The 15,198-nt window shown below is 52.0% G+C and overlaps 2 protein-coding genes and 1 pseudogene across 3 annotated transcripts in view; 1 reads left to right on the forward strand and 2 right to left on the reverse strand.

The window, feature by feature from the left end:
• Positions 1-15: 15 nt before the first annotated feature.
• Positions 16-7,723, reverse strand: NFKB2 (nuclear factor kappa B subunit 2). 2 transcript variants are annotated; one of them, XM_011385837.2, is made up of 23 exons: positions 7,598-7,723; positions 6,209-6,301; positions 5,856-5,937; positions 5,701-5,741; positions 5,346-5,444; positions 5,115-5,266; positions 4,754-4,860; positions 4,512-4,670; positions 4,115-4,219; positions 3,901-3,986; positions 3,683-3,821; positions 3,318-3,446; positions 2,978-3,187; positions 2,758-2,899; positions 2,263-2,377; positions 1,957-2,170; positions 1,635-1,804; positions 1,430-1,532; positions 1,158-1,309; positions 961-1,030; positions 617-789; positions 395-506; positions 16-292 (listed from the first exon to the last, which is right to left on the reverse strand). In XM_011385837.2, exons 2-23 carry the CDS (start codon positions 6,227-6,229, stop codon positions 171-173), a joined length of 2,703 nt encoding a protein of 900 aa, XP_011384139.1. In that variant the 5' UTR covers positions 6,230-6,301; positions 7,598-7,723; the 3' UTR covers positions 16-170. The 2 variants fall into 2 exon arrangements, with proteins under 2 accessions (XP_011384139.1, XP_011384138.1); XM_011385836.2 differs by having other exon boundaries at positions 16-295.
• A 1,076-nt stretch (positions 7,724-8,799) lies between these two features.
• Positions 8,800-9,865, forward strand: LOC111734131 (annotated as a pseudogene).
• A 4,273-nt stretch (positions 9,866-14,138) lies between these two features.
• Positions 14,139-15,198, reverse strand: part of GBF1 (golgi brefeldin A resistant guanine nucleotide exchange factor 1) — a gene marked incomplete at its 5' end in the record, with an annotated part of 29,905 nt that continues 28,845 nt past the window's right edge. The window contains one exon of the mRNA XM_023526290.1: positions 14,139-14,988. Within this exon, the coding sequence (XP_023382058.1) occupies positions 14,708-14,988 (281 nt within the window). The remainder of the gene's footprint in view (positions 14,989-15,198) is intronic.

Consider the following 15,198-nt stretch of genomic DNA (forward strand, 5'->3'; position numbering starts at 1 on the left):
ACTCAGGGGCTGCCATAATTTGAGAAGGGGGCTGGGCCCCCTCCCTTTCCCATGAGAATCCTTTATTTACCCCAACTGAGGGGTGGGCATGGGGTATTAAATAAGAACTGGAATAGGTGGGGATACTGTACAGAGGGGCCCAGGAAGGAGGCTGGTGGGCAGACAGCAGTTCAGTGCACCTGAGGCTGGGGATGCCCATGGCAGAGCCCTTCTGGTGGCTCAGGGGGCAGGCCCAGCTTCTCAGCCTCCTGTTCCACTGATTGGCTCCCGTATGCACTGTCCTCCTTCACCTCTGCTGGGGGAGTGGACACAGGGAAGGGGATAGGGAAGAGTCAAGGCCTTAGGCCTCCCACCCTGCAGGCCCAGATCGATCTTCCCTGTAGGACCCCTTTACCTGTGCTGGGCAGCTTGTCTCGGGCATCAGGACCCCTCAGCAGCCTCACTCCTTCCTCTAGGCCCATGTCAGACAGAGCTTCCAGTAGGCCCGCCAAGTCCCCACCTGCCAGCTGGAGAGAAGGAAGAGGTGTAAGAGGAGCCTTAGAGCCAAGGAAGCACATGGGATTTGAGATTAGGGAAAGGAAGCCAGGCATGGAGCAGGGGACGGGGCCTGACTGACCTTGTAACTGCGCAGGAGGCTGCCACTGGGCGAGGCTGTCTTTCGATATGTGTCCACCAGGCTGCGCAGCCCCAGCCGTTCTGCCAGCTCTGCCCAGTTGCCCTGAGCTCCTGGCCCATCTAGCAGATGTTCCAGGTTCTGCAGGACTGTATCCTCTAGTGGCAGCTCTGGCCCTGAGGGAGACACACACAGATGTGTCAATTACCTCCAGAGATGGTCATAGGCACAGACACTACCTTTCTTTCACGGCAATATGACAAGGCAGACTCCTTCAGAAGCCCTGAAGGAGAAGAGACCTCTGTGAGCAGGGGCCTAGGGGTTGGCAATGGGTGAAGAGATCTCACCTGCAGGGCTAGGCGGAGTCAGGGGGAGCGCCATGGTGTCCTGAGCAGCATTTAGCAGCAAGGTCTTCACCTGGAGAGACAGCCTCAGCTTTGACTACTCCCATCCCAGTCCTAAAGCCCAGGTACCAGATACTCGACCCCATCCCTAACCCCAGATTCCCTGTTTCCCGGTACTTCTAGTCCCAGGCTGGCCTCACCTTGGTGCTGCGAGTGAGGTCGACAGGTGTGTGGCCCCGGAAGCTGCTTTGGGTGTCCCTCTCGGGCTCCTCAGAGTCTGAGTCACTATCAGAGGTGGGGGGTGAAGGCAGTGGGCACAAGGGCTCCTCGTTCTCTGCATGGATGTCAGCACCTGGGGGCGGGAAGTACAATGGGAGTTCATCCACAATAAGGACTGCAAAGTGGGGGGAATGGGAGCCCTGCCCTTTCCTCTTCCTGACCCTGTTCATATGCTCATGAGGGTGAGACTGACCAGCCTTTAGAAGGAGGCGGGTGAGGGTTGGAGATCCCAGTCCAGCTGCCAGGTGTAGGGGTGTGTTTCCCGCAAAGGTTCGAGCATTCACATTGGCACGGAGCTGTGGAGTGCAAGGGAGTGGTTGATTACAGCACCAACAGACTAGCTGCCTCTCATCCTGCATCTTCACCATCTTTGGTCCCTCCACAGTCTTCATTCCCACCTTGGTGACCAGATGGGTGACCAACCCCAGCTCCTCCATCTCTGTGGCTAGATGCAGAGCTGTTCGGCCCCCTTGTCGCTCTGCAGCCTCCACTTCAGCCCCGTTGTCCACCAGCAGATCCAGGCACTCAGGGCTTCGGGCACGGACTGCTAGGTGTACTGGGTATAGCCCTAGGGACACAGGATACTCAGCCTGCAGCTGTGATCCCAATGGGGCCTCCTAACCAGCTGATCTCTACACCTCATGTTCACTCTAGGCACTCGCCGGTTACCTTCCCTGGTTCCCACCCTTGTCCCTGGTCCAGATGAGGTGAAGAACTCACCCTCGAAGTCTGGCATGTGCAACAGTTGGGGCATGGTGGGAATTCCACTCTGCAGTAGTGCACGCAGCAAGTCGGGGGCACTGGCACCTGCCCGCAGTGCCAGGTGCACTGCTGAGTCTCCATGCCGATCTAGCAGTGCCGGGTCTGCGCCTACCTGCAGCAGGAAGCTCACCACGCTGGTCTGCCCGGTGATCACTGCCAGGTGCAGTGGCGTCTGGGGACACATGCAGAGTGAAGCAGGCTCACCCCTGGCCTAGACCCACCTGCCTTCCAACCCCTACCCCCTCACCAATAGGTGCCCCTCACCTGGTGTAGGTGGTTGGTGAGGTTGACAACACCGAGATGCTGGGCATGACAGATGACATGGGCTATCTGTTCAATGACACTGGTCTGCCCGTGGATGATGGCCAGGTGCAGGGGCCTGGGGGATGGGGTGTGAGACTCTGGCCTAGCAAGCCCAACCACTCAGTGCATCCTCTACCCTTAAAACCCCAGTGCCCCCATAATCTCCCTTGCTGGGGCCTGTTGAGCCCACACGTCTCCAAGGGCAACGCAACACCTGAACTTGATCCTTTCTGAGCACCTTTTGAGGTAGTCAAGTGCAATTATTGTGCCCTTCTGATAGTCGACAAAACTTAAGTCTGAAGAGATTAGGTACCTTGAAGAGAACTAGTACATAGCATGGGCAGACTTGAAAGCGGGTCTGTCCAACTCTAGAGCCCTGGCTCCTTGAAGGTCCCTTTCTCGCCCCGCAACCCGCAACTTTCCCGGAGCCCGTCTCCCGCCCACCGGCCCACCTACGTGTCTCCGTTCTCGTCCTGCGCTGTCAGCAGATGGCGCTGTCCCGCCAGCAGCGCGCGAGCGTCCGCCGTGACGCCGTAGTCGAGTAGAGCTCGGGCGCTGCGCTGCGCCAAGCCGAACAGGCGGGCGTTGTACTCCCGGGCTGGGGGCGACAGAGGAGTGGGCGGAGGCTAGGTCTCCTACCCTCAGCGTCCCGACCGCCCGATTCCGAGGGCCATACCTCGCTGAAGCAGCTCCGGGGCATGCGGTTCGCGTTGCGGGGGCTTGGGAGGCGCCATCGCCTCTGCTCCCCCCGCAGCATCCCCGCCAGGCGTCCCGGAGGCCATCTGCGCCCCGCCCCCGCCTCCTGGGTAGCAGCCCATCGGGGCCGCGCTGCCAGACTGGTAGGGGCTGTAGGCCAAGGAGGAGGGGAAAAAGCCGAGGCTGCCACCTGTGGAGACAGGCAGAGCTATGGGGAGAGGGCACTAGCTAGGACTCCCCCAGATTTCTTCCCCCACAACTTTTCTCCCTTTTAACCCCTCTCACCTCCGTCGCCCTTCATACCATAAGGACCCCCTCACCTCCTCCTCCAGCTCCTCCATAACCCCCAGCCGAGCCCCCAGAGCCTCCACCCATGTGGGAGCCACCCCCGAAGGGCTGGGAGAAAGTAGGCAAGGCTTTCCTCCGCTTCCGCTGCACCTCCTCCTTGTCTGGGGGCAGAGGGAAATGAGATGTTAGAACCCCCATTCATGGGCACTCAAGAGCCCTGTCCCAAGGCTGGTAATGGCCCTTTCCCCTTAAAGCCCTCAGGCTGGCCCCTCAGGACCACCTCTTCCTGAGACCTTCCCCATTCCTGACTTGACTCAGGTTCCCTTATCTAGTTGTTGGGACCCTCCCACCCAGCCCTCCACCTCCAGCCCGCCTGGGATCTTCAGCCCAGCTCCACCTTCCACCAGTGGGTAATACGTGAACTGTTTGGAGTCAGAGACATCTCCCCCACGCTTGCGTTTCAGTTGCAGGAACACAGTTACGGGACGCTCAATCTTCATCTTGTGATACGGAGGTGTCCGGAACACAATAGCATACTGGACAGAGGAGGATGTAAGGTGTCACGGAGGCCTTGGCCTAGATGGGCCCCCAGCCCCAGCCCCAGCCCTAGAGTACCTGTTTATGAACATCTGTGGGAGAGAAGTCCCCAAAGGCCTGCCATCCATTCTCATCATCCTCGTAGAACCGAACCTCAATGTCATCTACAGGGAAAACTGAAGGTTGGCTACAGCTCCTAGTGGAATCTCCATGGCCATTTGTTCTGAAGTTGTCCTGGCCCCCAATCTTGATATCCAGCATCCCTAGTTCCCAGCCTGGGCTCTAGCCTCACCTTTCTGCACCTTGTCACAAAGCAGATAAACCTCATCTCCACCCCGCACGGAGCCAGCTGTCTTGTCCATTCGAGAAATCTTCAGGTTCGAGGCTCCAGGAGACTCTGTGGGGGTGGGATATCAATTACTTCAGATGACGTAAGAGAAATGGTCCTATTTATGGAGCCAGGTACTTTGTATCATCTGAACATCATCAAGAGGTAGAGGAACCTCTAGAATCTTCATTTACCCAAGACAGAAGCCATACTCAGGGGAAATGACTTGCTCAAGATCACATAATTCATACGTGGTAGGGCCAAGTTCAGACCCAAACCTATCTGATTCCACAACTTGAGGTTGCCTCCCATGTGCCCTATGACACCTAGGCCTTGCATCCCAGGTAGCCAGGATACTCACTGCTGTCGTGGATGGGTTGAGAAATAACAGGCTTCAGGGGCAGGGAGAAGGAGCCGTCACTGGCTCGAAGGAAGGCAGAAAAGCGCAGTCGCACAATGCTCAGATCCATCACCTTCTTCAGCTCCTTGGCCTCCTGCTCTAGTTCCCGACGCTCAGCCTCTGGAAAGTGGGCACAGTGTGACCCCTGGACTCCTTCTCTATTCCTTCCATGACCACCTTCCATAACCCTCCCCCCACCATACCAGTAAGGCCCTGAGGCCTGGAGCGGAGTCGCTGCCTCTGAAGTTTTTGTATCATAATCTCCATCATGTTCTTCTTGGTCACATGAAGGACACCCAGGTTGTTAAATCTGGGTGAGGGAGAGGGAGTTAGAGGCCTTGCAGGCAGTTCTTTCCTCCTGAGGCACCTACCCTACCGCCAGGGCTCAGCTCAGCCCTACTTCCTCTAGGAAGCTTTTCTGGTTTTACTTGGGGCCTGGAGTTCTGGGGCCACCTAAGTCTCTCCCCTTGGTCAGAAGCTAAGCTCATAGAGGTGTGCTGGGGTCTAGGACTGGCAAGTAATGAGTGGGCATGCCAGTGGGAGCCAGGGGTAGAGGGCACCTACTGGGCAGTCATGTCCTTGGGCCCCACAGACACGGCGCAGACCCCCAGTTCCGAGCATTGCTTGCCCACCAGGCTGTGGGCGTGAGCACGAGGCGGGTCACTGTGCGTTACCAGGTCCACCTCGATCTTAGCTGGTCCCTCGTAGTTACAGATCTGGGAGGGGTGAGGGCTGTCAGTAATGCCCCTGGGCAAATTGTCCACTAGCTTCCCCTTAAGCATCATCCTTGCTCACCTTGACAGTGGGATAAGTCTTCCGGCCCTTCTCGCTGGAGGCACCTGGCAGTCCTCCGTGGGAGGGGCCTTCACAGCCATATCGAAATCGGAAGCCTCGCTGAAGGTTCCAGGGTAGAGTGACATTATGACCAGAAGAGACCCCCCGCCCCCAGCCAGCCACACCCCCTGCCAGCAGTGACCATGACTGGTAGTGTCTGTCCTGAACCACAACCACACCACTGATCAACAGCAGCCAACCATTCCAACTTAAAGGGGCTTCTGTGATCAGTGACCCTCCTTGTGGCCACCCAGCTACAACTACCCATTTGCCCCAGAGCTGAAGCCATCCCATACCATCCCTTGCATTCTCTCACCTGCTTAGGCTGTTCCACAATCACCAGGTATGGGCCATCAGCTGGGGACAGAGGAGCCTTGATGATCCAGGATCTCTGAGCCCATCACCAAGGCAGAGGAGATGGGCTCCTCCCCACCACTCCCAAGACAAGGGTAGGTTAGAGGACTTACTAACCTGTCTCTGGGGCTGGCTCTTTGGGCTCCACAATAGATGGGTTGAATTTGAAATCATCATATTCAATGATGCCATCCAGACCCTGGTTTGGAGACAGACAGGGGTAGCAGCTGACTGAGCTACCCCCAGGGCTCTCCACCTCCCAGCTCTCTAAGCCCTCAGTAATCACTTCCACTCCTCCCCAGGCCCATAAGAGGGCTTCCATTGGAAGCAGTTTGCAGACAGACTGACAGGCAGGCTGAGAGATAAACTGAAGGCATTACAGGTGTAGGGGAGCCGAGGGGACTCCGACAGACCCGCAGACAAACACAGGGGGCAGCCGGCCGGCTTTGGGGCCAGAAGGAGTGACTCACTGGGTCGTAGCAATTCTCCATGTCTCTGGGCTAGGCCCAGCTCTGTCTGGTGGCTCCGGCCGGGTTCTCTTTCCCAGAGTTTCAGGCGCCCGCCTGGGGGTGGGGGTGGGGTGGAGTGCGGGGGGAGGAAGAGACCGATCAAGACCAGAGTGCGGGGGGAGAGGGGGTCCAGATTTGGGGGAGGGTCGGATCTTCTCCAGCCACCCGTCCGGGTGTGGCGGGCGAGATCCGGTGGAGGACGAGATCCGGAGCTGGGCTGGGCTGGGATGGGCCGGGCCGGGGAAGGGGCAGGAAAGTTAGAACAGCTTAGGAAAGTCCCGAAAATACCAGGGAGAGGCGGGGCGAGAGGGGGCGGGCCTGGAAATGACGCAACTGGCCACGCCTCCTCAGTGGGAGGGGCGCCAGGTCTGCCCTGGCCTGTGGATTTCTGCAGCCTGTCTGTGGACTGAGGGGCAACCTGACCAGGGAAGCCCCCCTGGGGGTTGGTCCCCTCTCCTTCCTCCAGGGCTGGAGCAGAAACCAGAGGGTCTTTCACAGCTGGGGGAAGCTCCTTGTCTGGGGCGAGGCCCGCCTCCCGCCCCCTTCCCTCCCCCATTCTGGAGCAACCTTGGGATTTTCTACCCCGAGGGAGGCCACGGCTGATTCACCCCGGGGGCTTTTGGGGGGACATTCCTGCTGTAGGAAGGCCTCCTTCCCGAAGGCCTGTAGGTGGGGGCTCTTCCCAGTTGGGGGCCCCGGGGTTCTGCCCCGAGAACTGGTCCCTGGGGTCGCGGGGAGGGTGGAGGAAAGGTGTCTGCTCTTTGGTATGGGCTCTTCTATTCTTTCCCCTGAAACATCTCGGCTGCCTTTGATTTCCACACGGCATCTGTTTTGGGTGCTCACGCCCCTACCCCAGTCTCATAGCCAGTGTGTAATACATGTGTGTCTCCATCACAGGTATACAGTGTGTTTCGGCCCATGTGCTTGCATGCGTGTTGTGTGTGCTCGGCGTCAAAATGCGTGTGCAACTGAACATGTCTGTATATAGGTGAGCTTCCTTAAACTTCTCAGTATGGACATATGTCTGAGCATGTTTTGATGTGTAAGGACACACATAGGTGAACTTACTGAGTTTGTACGTGAAGGGTATGGATCCAGGCACCTGTGCATGGGTGAGCATATTTGTGTATGCCTGTGTGTGCGAGTCTGAGTGCAGGGAAGATGCTGTGCACTCGCCAGCATACGCACGGGGCCGCGTGTCTTTTTACAAGGATGTCGATGGGTATCCGAGTGTCTTGTTCGTGTGTGTGCATTTGCCGCTCTCCATCGCTGGGGCTCCCTCAGTTAGGGGCCCTACCTCCGCCCTTCCCGGTGTCCCGGCCACCCGGGGGTCTGAACCTGGTCACTCACCGCGGCGGCGGCTCCGGTTCCGGCTTCTCTCCTGGCCCGACCCACCTCGAACCGGTCGCGACACCTCCCAGCCACCAGGACTACAGCGGGGAAAACCCCTTTACCGCCCCCGGGAGGGGGGAATTCCCGTGACGTTTCCGTGCGTCACGCCCTATGCCCTTTTTCATTGGCTGAAAGTTTAACTCCCGTCGCGCACAGCCAATCGGAAGCGACTGAGGCGCGCCCCTTAGGGGGGAAAATATTCGCGCAGCGCGGGGAGTGCGGAGTGGGGATGACTGTCAGGAGCGGGGTCTGGCCAGGGACCAGCCCGAGGCGGGATCCGCTGACGGAGCGCCACCAACAGGCCGAGGAGCCCTGACTCCGGTCTCCTCACTCACCCAGGCCTGCCTCAGACGGTTGGCAGCGCCAGCTGGTACTCGGCTTATGCTGAGCCTAACCTTTGGCCACCTCTGAAACCGGGGAACCCCAGGGGGAAGCTGATGAGCACTGTCCTCTGGTCCACCGCCCAGAGCAGGGCCCCGCTGCCGGGAAGAGTCACGGGAAGAGGAAGTTGATCTTGCCGTCAGTCCCAAGGCGCCATCTGGCGGCCTGTCCGGAACCGCAAAGAGACTCCCTAATCGTCCTCTCTTTCTCAGTCTCTCATTCTCTCCTGGAAGAGACTATCTGGACCTAAAACTTATTCTATAAATGGCAGTTCATAGCGGCCCAGACTTTAAGACCTGAGCTCCGGAGCTCTGCCTTGGGAGAAGGAAATAAGGTGTTTATCTGGAATACTTAGGTTTTGCTCATTCATCCAGATTTGGAGATTTGGAGTTTGGGAGTTAAAAAGGCATCCACGATCTTAATAGCACGAACTTTCTCTCATGTAGGAAATCACCTTTTATATAGTTCCCAATGTCCGTTTTCACACTTCTAGTGGCAGCAAGGTCAGTACAGAATTTCACAAAGTACTGACTCTGAGGCTAGACATCTCTCATTTGGTAGAGTTTCTCTTTAGGAGTTGCCATGAGTAATCTCCATTATTGGAGTTGTCCTACCTTGGGCTCACGGTGGAACTCAGGCTGTTGTTTCAGATCTTTCCTGCAACTTGCCCTTGACCTTCTTAATAATGGAATTACAGGCCTGCACTAGCTCTGCATAAAGGGAGACTCTTATGGCCCTTGATTTGGGCTATTTCCTGTTACTTCTCATTTTGTCCACAAATGGAATGTGTCAGGTGCTATGTTAAGGTACTTTAATATAAGTTCTCGTTCTTCCCCCAACAACCTTAGGAGGTAAATAGTACCTTACTTTACCGATGAAGAAATTAGGCTCAGAGAAGTGAAGTAATACAGCCAGAAAGGGACAGAAGGAGAATTAAAACCTAGTTTGTTAACTCTAGGATGAAGCTCTTTCACCTAAAATTTGTATAAAACAAAGCAGGCCTTTCCATCCTGCTGTGGGCCTTTCAAGTGAATATGATAATAAACCATCAACAATTCGCTGAAATCCAGAAACAGTGTCTACTACATTCCCCTGTAAATTAGATCCCTAACCGCTAAATTAAAATAGAAGGAGGTTAGTTTGGTATACTTCAACTTAGCAAACATGTCCTGGTCACCACTGATTATCATTGTCTTTTTAAAATATTAATAGGCTGCATCTACTGCGAGGATAAAGACTGTTCTTAGCAATCAGACTGTCGAGATATTCCAGAAGATGTGAATATCACTATGAAGGAACACATGGTTATTACGAAGGGCCCCAGAGGAACCCTGCAGTGGAACTTCAATCACATCAATGTAGGACTCGGTCTCCTTGGAAAGAAAAGGAAGAGGCTCCAGGTTGACAAATGGTGGGGAAATAGAAAGGAACTGGCTACTGTTCGTACTGTCTGTAGTAGTGTACAGAACATGATCAAGGGTGTTACATTGGGCTTTCTTTACAAGATGAGACCTGTGTATGCTCACTTCCCCCACAACATTGTTATTCAGAGGAATGGTTCTCTCTTTGAAATCTGAAATTTCTTGAGTGAAAAATATATCTGCATGGTTCGAATGAGGTCAGGCATTGCTTGTTCAGTATCTCAAGCCCAGAAATATGAGTTAATTCTGGAAGGAAATGACATTCAACTTGTATCAAATTTAGCTGCTTTGATTTAGCAAGCTATAACAGTTCGAAACAAGGATATCAGAAAATTTTTGGATGGTATATGTTTCTGAAAAAGAAACAGTTCAGCAGGCTGATGAATAAGGTCTAAGTTGTCCAGCTACAAAAATGCCAAGATGTCAGATGATTCCTTAGACTTATTTGTGATATTTTAAAAACACAATAAAAATACAATAAAAGTTGTGTATTGAAAATAAAGTGCTAATAAACCACTAGCATGAATTTTTCCAGTCTCCACAGGTCTCTAAAAGCACTCCTAGGGTTGAGCTATTTTAGTCATAAGATTCTGAGCTATAATTTATCCGGAGATTAAAAAAGGAAAACCTTTATTAAAGAAATTTTCAAACATGTAAACAGTGGAGAGAATAGTATAATGAACTCCCATACACTCATCAGTCACCTCCAACAATTCCCAATGTTGACCTGGAAATTTTAGCTGACTCAAAGTTTATTGTTAGTTGCGATAGTCTCATCCATCTGGGCTTAGGAAACCTCTTCATTGCTTGTCCCACCAGTTTCCAACCTAATAATTATCTCTGTTGCTGTACCTAGTCCTAGCGCTACACTTGGCCCAAAGCAGAGGCACTATAAATCCACTCTAATTCATTCACCGAGAAATAGTGAAGGCCTACTCCAGGAGACAATGTCCTTGTTTGCAGATAAAAATCAAAGGGATGTATAATGTGTCAAATGGTGATGTGTTATGGAAAAAAAGTAGGTAAGGGGGTAAAGAGTGATAAGGGCTTTGTATGTAGCAGGCAGGGGAGACTTCTCTGATAACATTTGAACAGTGACTTAAAAAAAGTGAGGGAGTGAGTTATGTAGATATCTGAGGGAAGAGCATTCCAGGGGGAGGGGTTAACAGCGTAAAGGTCTGATAAGAATGCGTTTGGCATATGTGAAGAAAAGTTAGGTAGGATAAAGAAAGAAATTTGGATTTTATTCCCATGGAAAGCCATGGGACGGTTTTGAGCAGTGAAGTGAAATTGTTCTGACATATTTTTAAAAGATCCATTCTGGCTGCTGTGTGGAGAGGATAGAGATCATGGGAGTAGAAGGGAGGAGGGAGGGAGACCAGTAGACTAGTAGTGGCTTAGACATGGGTGGTAGTTGGTGAGGATGGTGAGAAGTAGTCCCATTGTAGATAGATCTGAAAGATAGAAGCAACAAGACTTGCTGAGGAACTGGATGCAAGATGTGAGAAAAGTGGGGGTCAGTATGGCATAAGAACTTGGAAGAATGGAGTTTTCCTTTAGTAATATGAGGCAGACTGGGGGAGGAACAGATTTATAGGGGAGTAATCAAGAATTTTTCCTTTTAAATTTGTTAAGTTTGAGAGCCTATGAGGCATGCGAATGGAGATGATCCAGGTAGTTGGACATGAGTCAGTGTAATGGATGGTATTTAAAGTCTTGACAGTGGACATTACCTAGCAATTTGAGTGTAGAAAAAGGAATCGAGGACAAAGGGGCATTCTAATGTTCAGAGGCTGTGGAGATGGGGAAGAGCAAATAACGGAAATTGAAAAGGCATGGCCAGTGAAGCAAGAGAGAATCAAGAAAAGCTAGTGACTCAGAAACCCAGTGAAGAATATTTCAAGAAAAGGGTGATAAACTGTTGAACTAAACTTCTTGACTGAAGCCCAGGAGCGGAGGGGTTCTGCTTCCTCAAGGCTATTTGTCTCACCAGCAGCGAGCCCTAGCAAAGGCAAATACATGAGAGCTGGAATGGCCACATTTTTTTGTTGTTCCTAGCATTTTTTAGGGGCGTGTGTGTCCATTGTAGCTAATTCTGTAGTTAACCTTTGGACGATGTGCAGTTAGGGGCACGAATGTTTCCGCAGTCAAAAATCCATGCATAACTTTTGACTCCTGTCAAACTTAACCAGTAATTTATTCTTCCTGATATCATTATGATGTGCTTGGGAAACTCACATTTATTCTTGGTTGTATCTCTTTCCAGTTTCCTAGTGAATGCTTTGCTCTTTAGGTAGCTAATAGCCTGTTTCTTCAGATGCTCAACCTTTTATTTCTCATGAAAAGCTACAAAAAATGTATATACAGACCATCCCTGATTTACAATGGTTTGAACTAAGCTTTTTCGACTTTACGATAGTGCGGTAGTGATATGCATTCAGTAGAAACTTTGAATTTTGATCTTCCCCCAGGCTAGCGAAATGCTTACTGTATGATACTCTTTTGTATACTCTTTTTGATGCTGAGCAGTGGCAGCGAGCTTTAGCTCCCAGTCAGCTACGTGATCATGAAGGTAACTGATACTCTGCAGTGTATTCATTGTGTTAGATGGTTTTGCACAACTGTAGGCTAATGTAAGTGTTCTGAGAATGTTTAAGGTAGGCTAGACTAAGCTATGATGTTTGGTAGGTTAGGTGTATTAAATGCATTTTTGATTTATGATATTTTCAATTTATGATGGGTTTAACTCTATAGTTAAGTCAAATCTGTAGTTTTGGAGAGTTTCCATACCACCACCACTTTTGAATTGAAGAGTCACAGGAAAGACAGGCCTAGGGTTGAGTCCCAACTCCCTAACTTCCCAGGGACTTGGCCTCTCTGTTGCTGTTGCCTCATTTGTAAGAGTAGTAAATGCTTCTGCAAGGTTGTGTGAGCAGTGCACTTGACACTGACAGATATGAGTGCTCCAACAAAATCACTTCTCCCTGGTAGGATCTTAGGTCTCTAGCTTTCCTCTGAACTTGTTGAAATCTGCTATCCTAGAGTTCTTACAGGAGACATCATTAAGAACAGCATTTCTCTCTGAATTACTGTATTACTTTTCTACAAGGTCACAAGATTGTGTGTGTGTGTGTTTGTGTGTGTGTGTGTGTGTGTGTGTGTGACTTTTATATCACCAAGCTATTCTTCCTTGTTCATCAGAATTAAGGCCTGAATATTTTCTCTTGTAGCTTCCTTTACTTTCTCTAAGACAACATTGTCAACAATACAAGTCATGTATACGTCAGCTGATCTTTCTGTAACAGAAGACTTCCAACAAATGTTTTTGATATGTGATAGGGAGTTGATCAGTTTGTGGTCACTCTAGCTCATTTTCTAATATTTGCAGACCAATTGAGGAACAGATTTGTCATATTCCTTTGTTCATAAGACGTTTTTCCAGACTTCCTTGCAGCAGCCAACCTTATCTCCCCCACAGGGAAATGCACAGTAGCTGCTAAGGCAGAGCTTGTGGGGCTTGTATTGTAAAGAGATATCGTAGCTGTCATCAAGCAAAGGGCCCTAGTGTTTTCCTGGCTGTAGATCCAGGCTTTTCTGTATCCATAAAGTACAGATTATGAGTATAGTCATACTTGTAATTTCTCCAGGGGCAGGGGCAGGGGCAGAGGGCAGGGAAGGCTTCTGGTTAGTGTGGAAACAAACCAGGCATGGTCTGGACTACTGGGGGAGAAGGTAGGGAAGAGGTAGAAACTAGTGTAGGAGCTTTAGGTCTCATGTCAGTATTTTTCCACATCAGGCTGTTTCCATTTCTGAGAAGCCCTTTTCTACACCCAAGAAGGGCACTTACAGAGGTCCAGACTCCCAGTAACATCCGCATTGTTGTGCTGAGCACAGAGAAGCCCCATGTGCTGAAAGATCACACAGCCAGCTGGGCCCAAATGAAGAGGGTGAGTGCCCCTAACTCTCTGTGGTAGTACAACAGGGTACCACTCCCTGCATTCCCCTCCCTCCAGAGGGGAAAAGGGACCATTACAGTGGAGGAAACCAAGAGGATATACATGTTTCATTTGGGAAAGCTTAATACATAGTATTCTGTATCCCACCCACAGTACCTCAGCCCTGTAGCGGCCACACAGCCCCAATGCACACTCTCACCTGTCTTACGCTGACGAAAAGGCAAAGAAGGGGAGGGGTTCTCCAATCATGCTCCAGTGACTAGGATGGATGGAGGCTGTGGGGAGGAAGAAACTGTCCCTCCTCAACTTGAGGCCAAAATGAAAGCCCTGTGCCCAGATACACACATGATCACAGCTGTGGGTAAGACGGCCCCCCTAAGCCCCATGGGCTCCTCTATGTTCCTGGACCATGAGGTGCCCTCTGTGTTCCTGGACCATGAGGCACATCTGAGAGAAGATTTCTGGATAACCACAGCTCAGCTCTCGTTTCCCTCCTGAGCTGTCTCAGGTGTCTTCTCCCTTGGAACAGAGAAGAGGACAACTGCCCCAACCCCTGGCACATCCCTGGTGACAGGGGTACACTTCTGTGCTGCTGCTGCTGCTGCTGCTGCTGCTGCTGCTGGGGGCCACATGGGCCAGACTGTTATTGGTAGGCTCCGTGTCACTTCCGCTCACGCAAGGCCCAATATCCTAATAACATGGTACTCACAAGCTCAAAAAGGAGACAAGAGGGAAAAGCAATGATGTTGGTACTAAGACATTTATTACATCATAAAAAGTCCACTGTTGTCCCGTTTTTCCATATGTACATATGTACTGCTCCTGTGGGCAGTCCCCCTGTCTAGCCCCATCTGCCCACCCTCCATGGTGCCAATCAACTTTCCAAATTGACCAACTAATTAATAAAAGAGGAAGACCTGGAGGAAGTGGCCCAGGGCTAATGGGGATGGGGATGGGAGAGGGAAACAAAGTGCAGAGTGGTTAGCTTAGCTCTCAATGCCTGACCACAGGCAGGAGGGGCATGAGGGTGGACACAGTGATGCCTCCCCAGAGCTGCCAGGCTGCAGGTGTTACCTGAGTATGCTCTCAGGTTGCACCCCCAAAAATGGAAGGCAGAGGAGGAAGAAGGTCCTGCAGCCTGACTGTGGGCCCCAGGAAGGGCTATAAAAGTTCTTTTTCAGGTCCCCATCCAAGTAGCAGCAGCAGCAGCAGCTTGGGTTGGGCTTAAAGAGTTTGTGGCCCCTGGGACAGCTGGAAGGGGGACCAGGAACAGCCTGGTAGTACTGGTCCTGATCTCTGAGGGGCCTGCCTTAGTTGACCTCAGAGGTGGGCATGGGGTCTGTGGGGCGGGGTGTGGCCAGGAGGGGCACTGGTGAGGTGGCTTCAATGAGAGCAGGGTTGAGGATGATGGGCAGAGTCATGGGTGGCACGCCCACCTGCAGTGGGGAAGCCAAAGGCTGCAGGATCAGTGGGGGCTGAACCAGAGGTGGAGGCCCTTCTGGGGTAGGGCTCAGCCTGCTAGGGCTAGACGCTGCTGGTGATCCCAGGGAACTGCTGTTGGCAGGTCGAGGGTCGTCAGGCTTCTCAAAGTCTGCAGGAGGAGCAAGGTGTCTACAGTCAGACTCCCTCACACTCCTTAGCTGGTTTATTGACCACTGTTCCTCCCCGTTCCCTGAGCCCAGGCTACATAGGTGGGAGTCTCCTTTGAAATGCATTCCAATGTCCAGCTACCTTTTCTCTGCCCTCTACCTCTTTTGCTGCACTTCCAGTTAATTTTGGTCTGGTCTTTACTAGACTCCCT

This window comes from Pteropus vampyrus, unplaced genomic scaffold, assembly GCF_000151845.1.
Source record: "Pteropus vampyrus isolate Shadow unplaced genomic scaffold, Pvam_2.0 Scaffold816, whole genome shotgun sequence".
NCBI classification, from domain to species: Eukaryota; Metazoa; Chordata; class Mammalia; order Chiroptera; family Pteropodidae; genus Pteropus; species Pteropus vampyrus.

Coding starts and splice junctions, on each gene's coding strand:
- NFKB2 (XM_011385836.2), bottom strand. CDS start 6,229: ATGGAGAATTGCTACGACCCA. Junction 4,671..4,753: donor CAGGCCTCAGGGCCTTACTG/GTATGGTGGGGG, acceptor CCCACTTTCCAG/AGGCTGAGCGTCGGGAACTA. Junction 3,987..4,114: donor TTGTGACAAGGTGCAGAAAG/GTGAGGCTAGAG, acceptor TTTTCCCTGTAG/ATGACATTGAGGTTCGGTTC.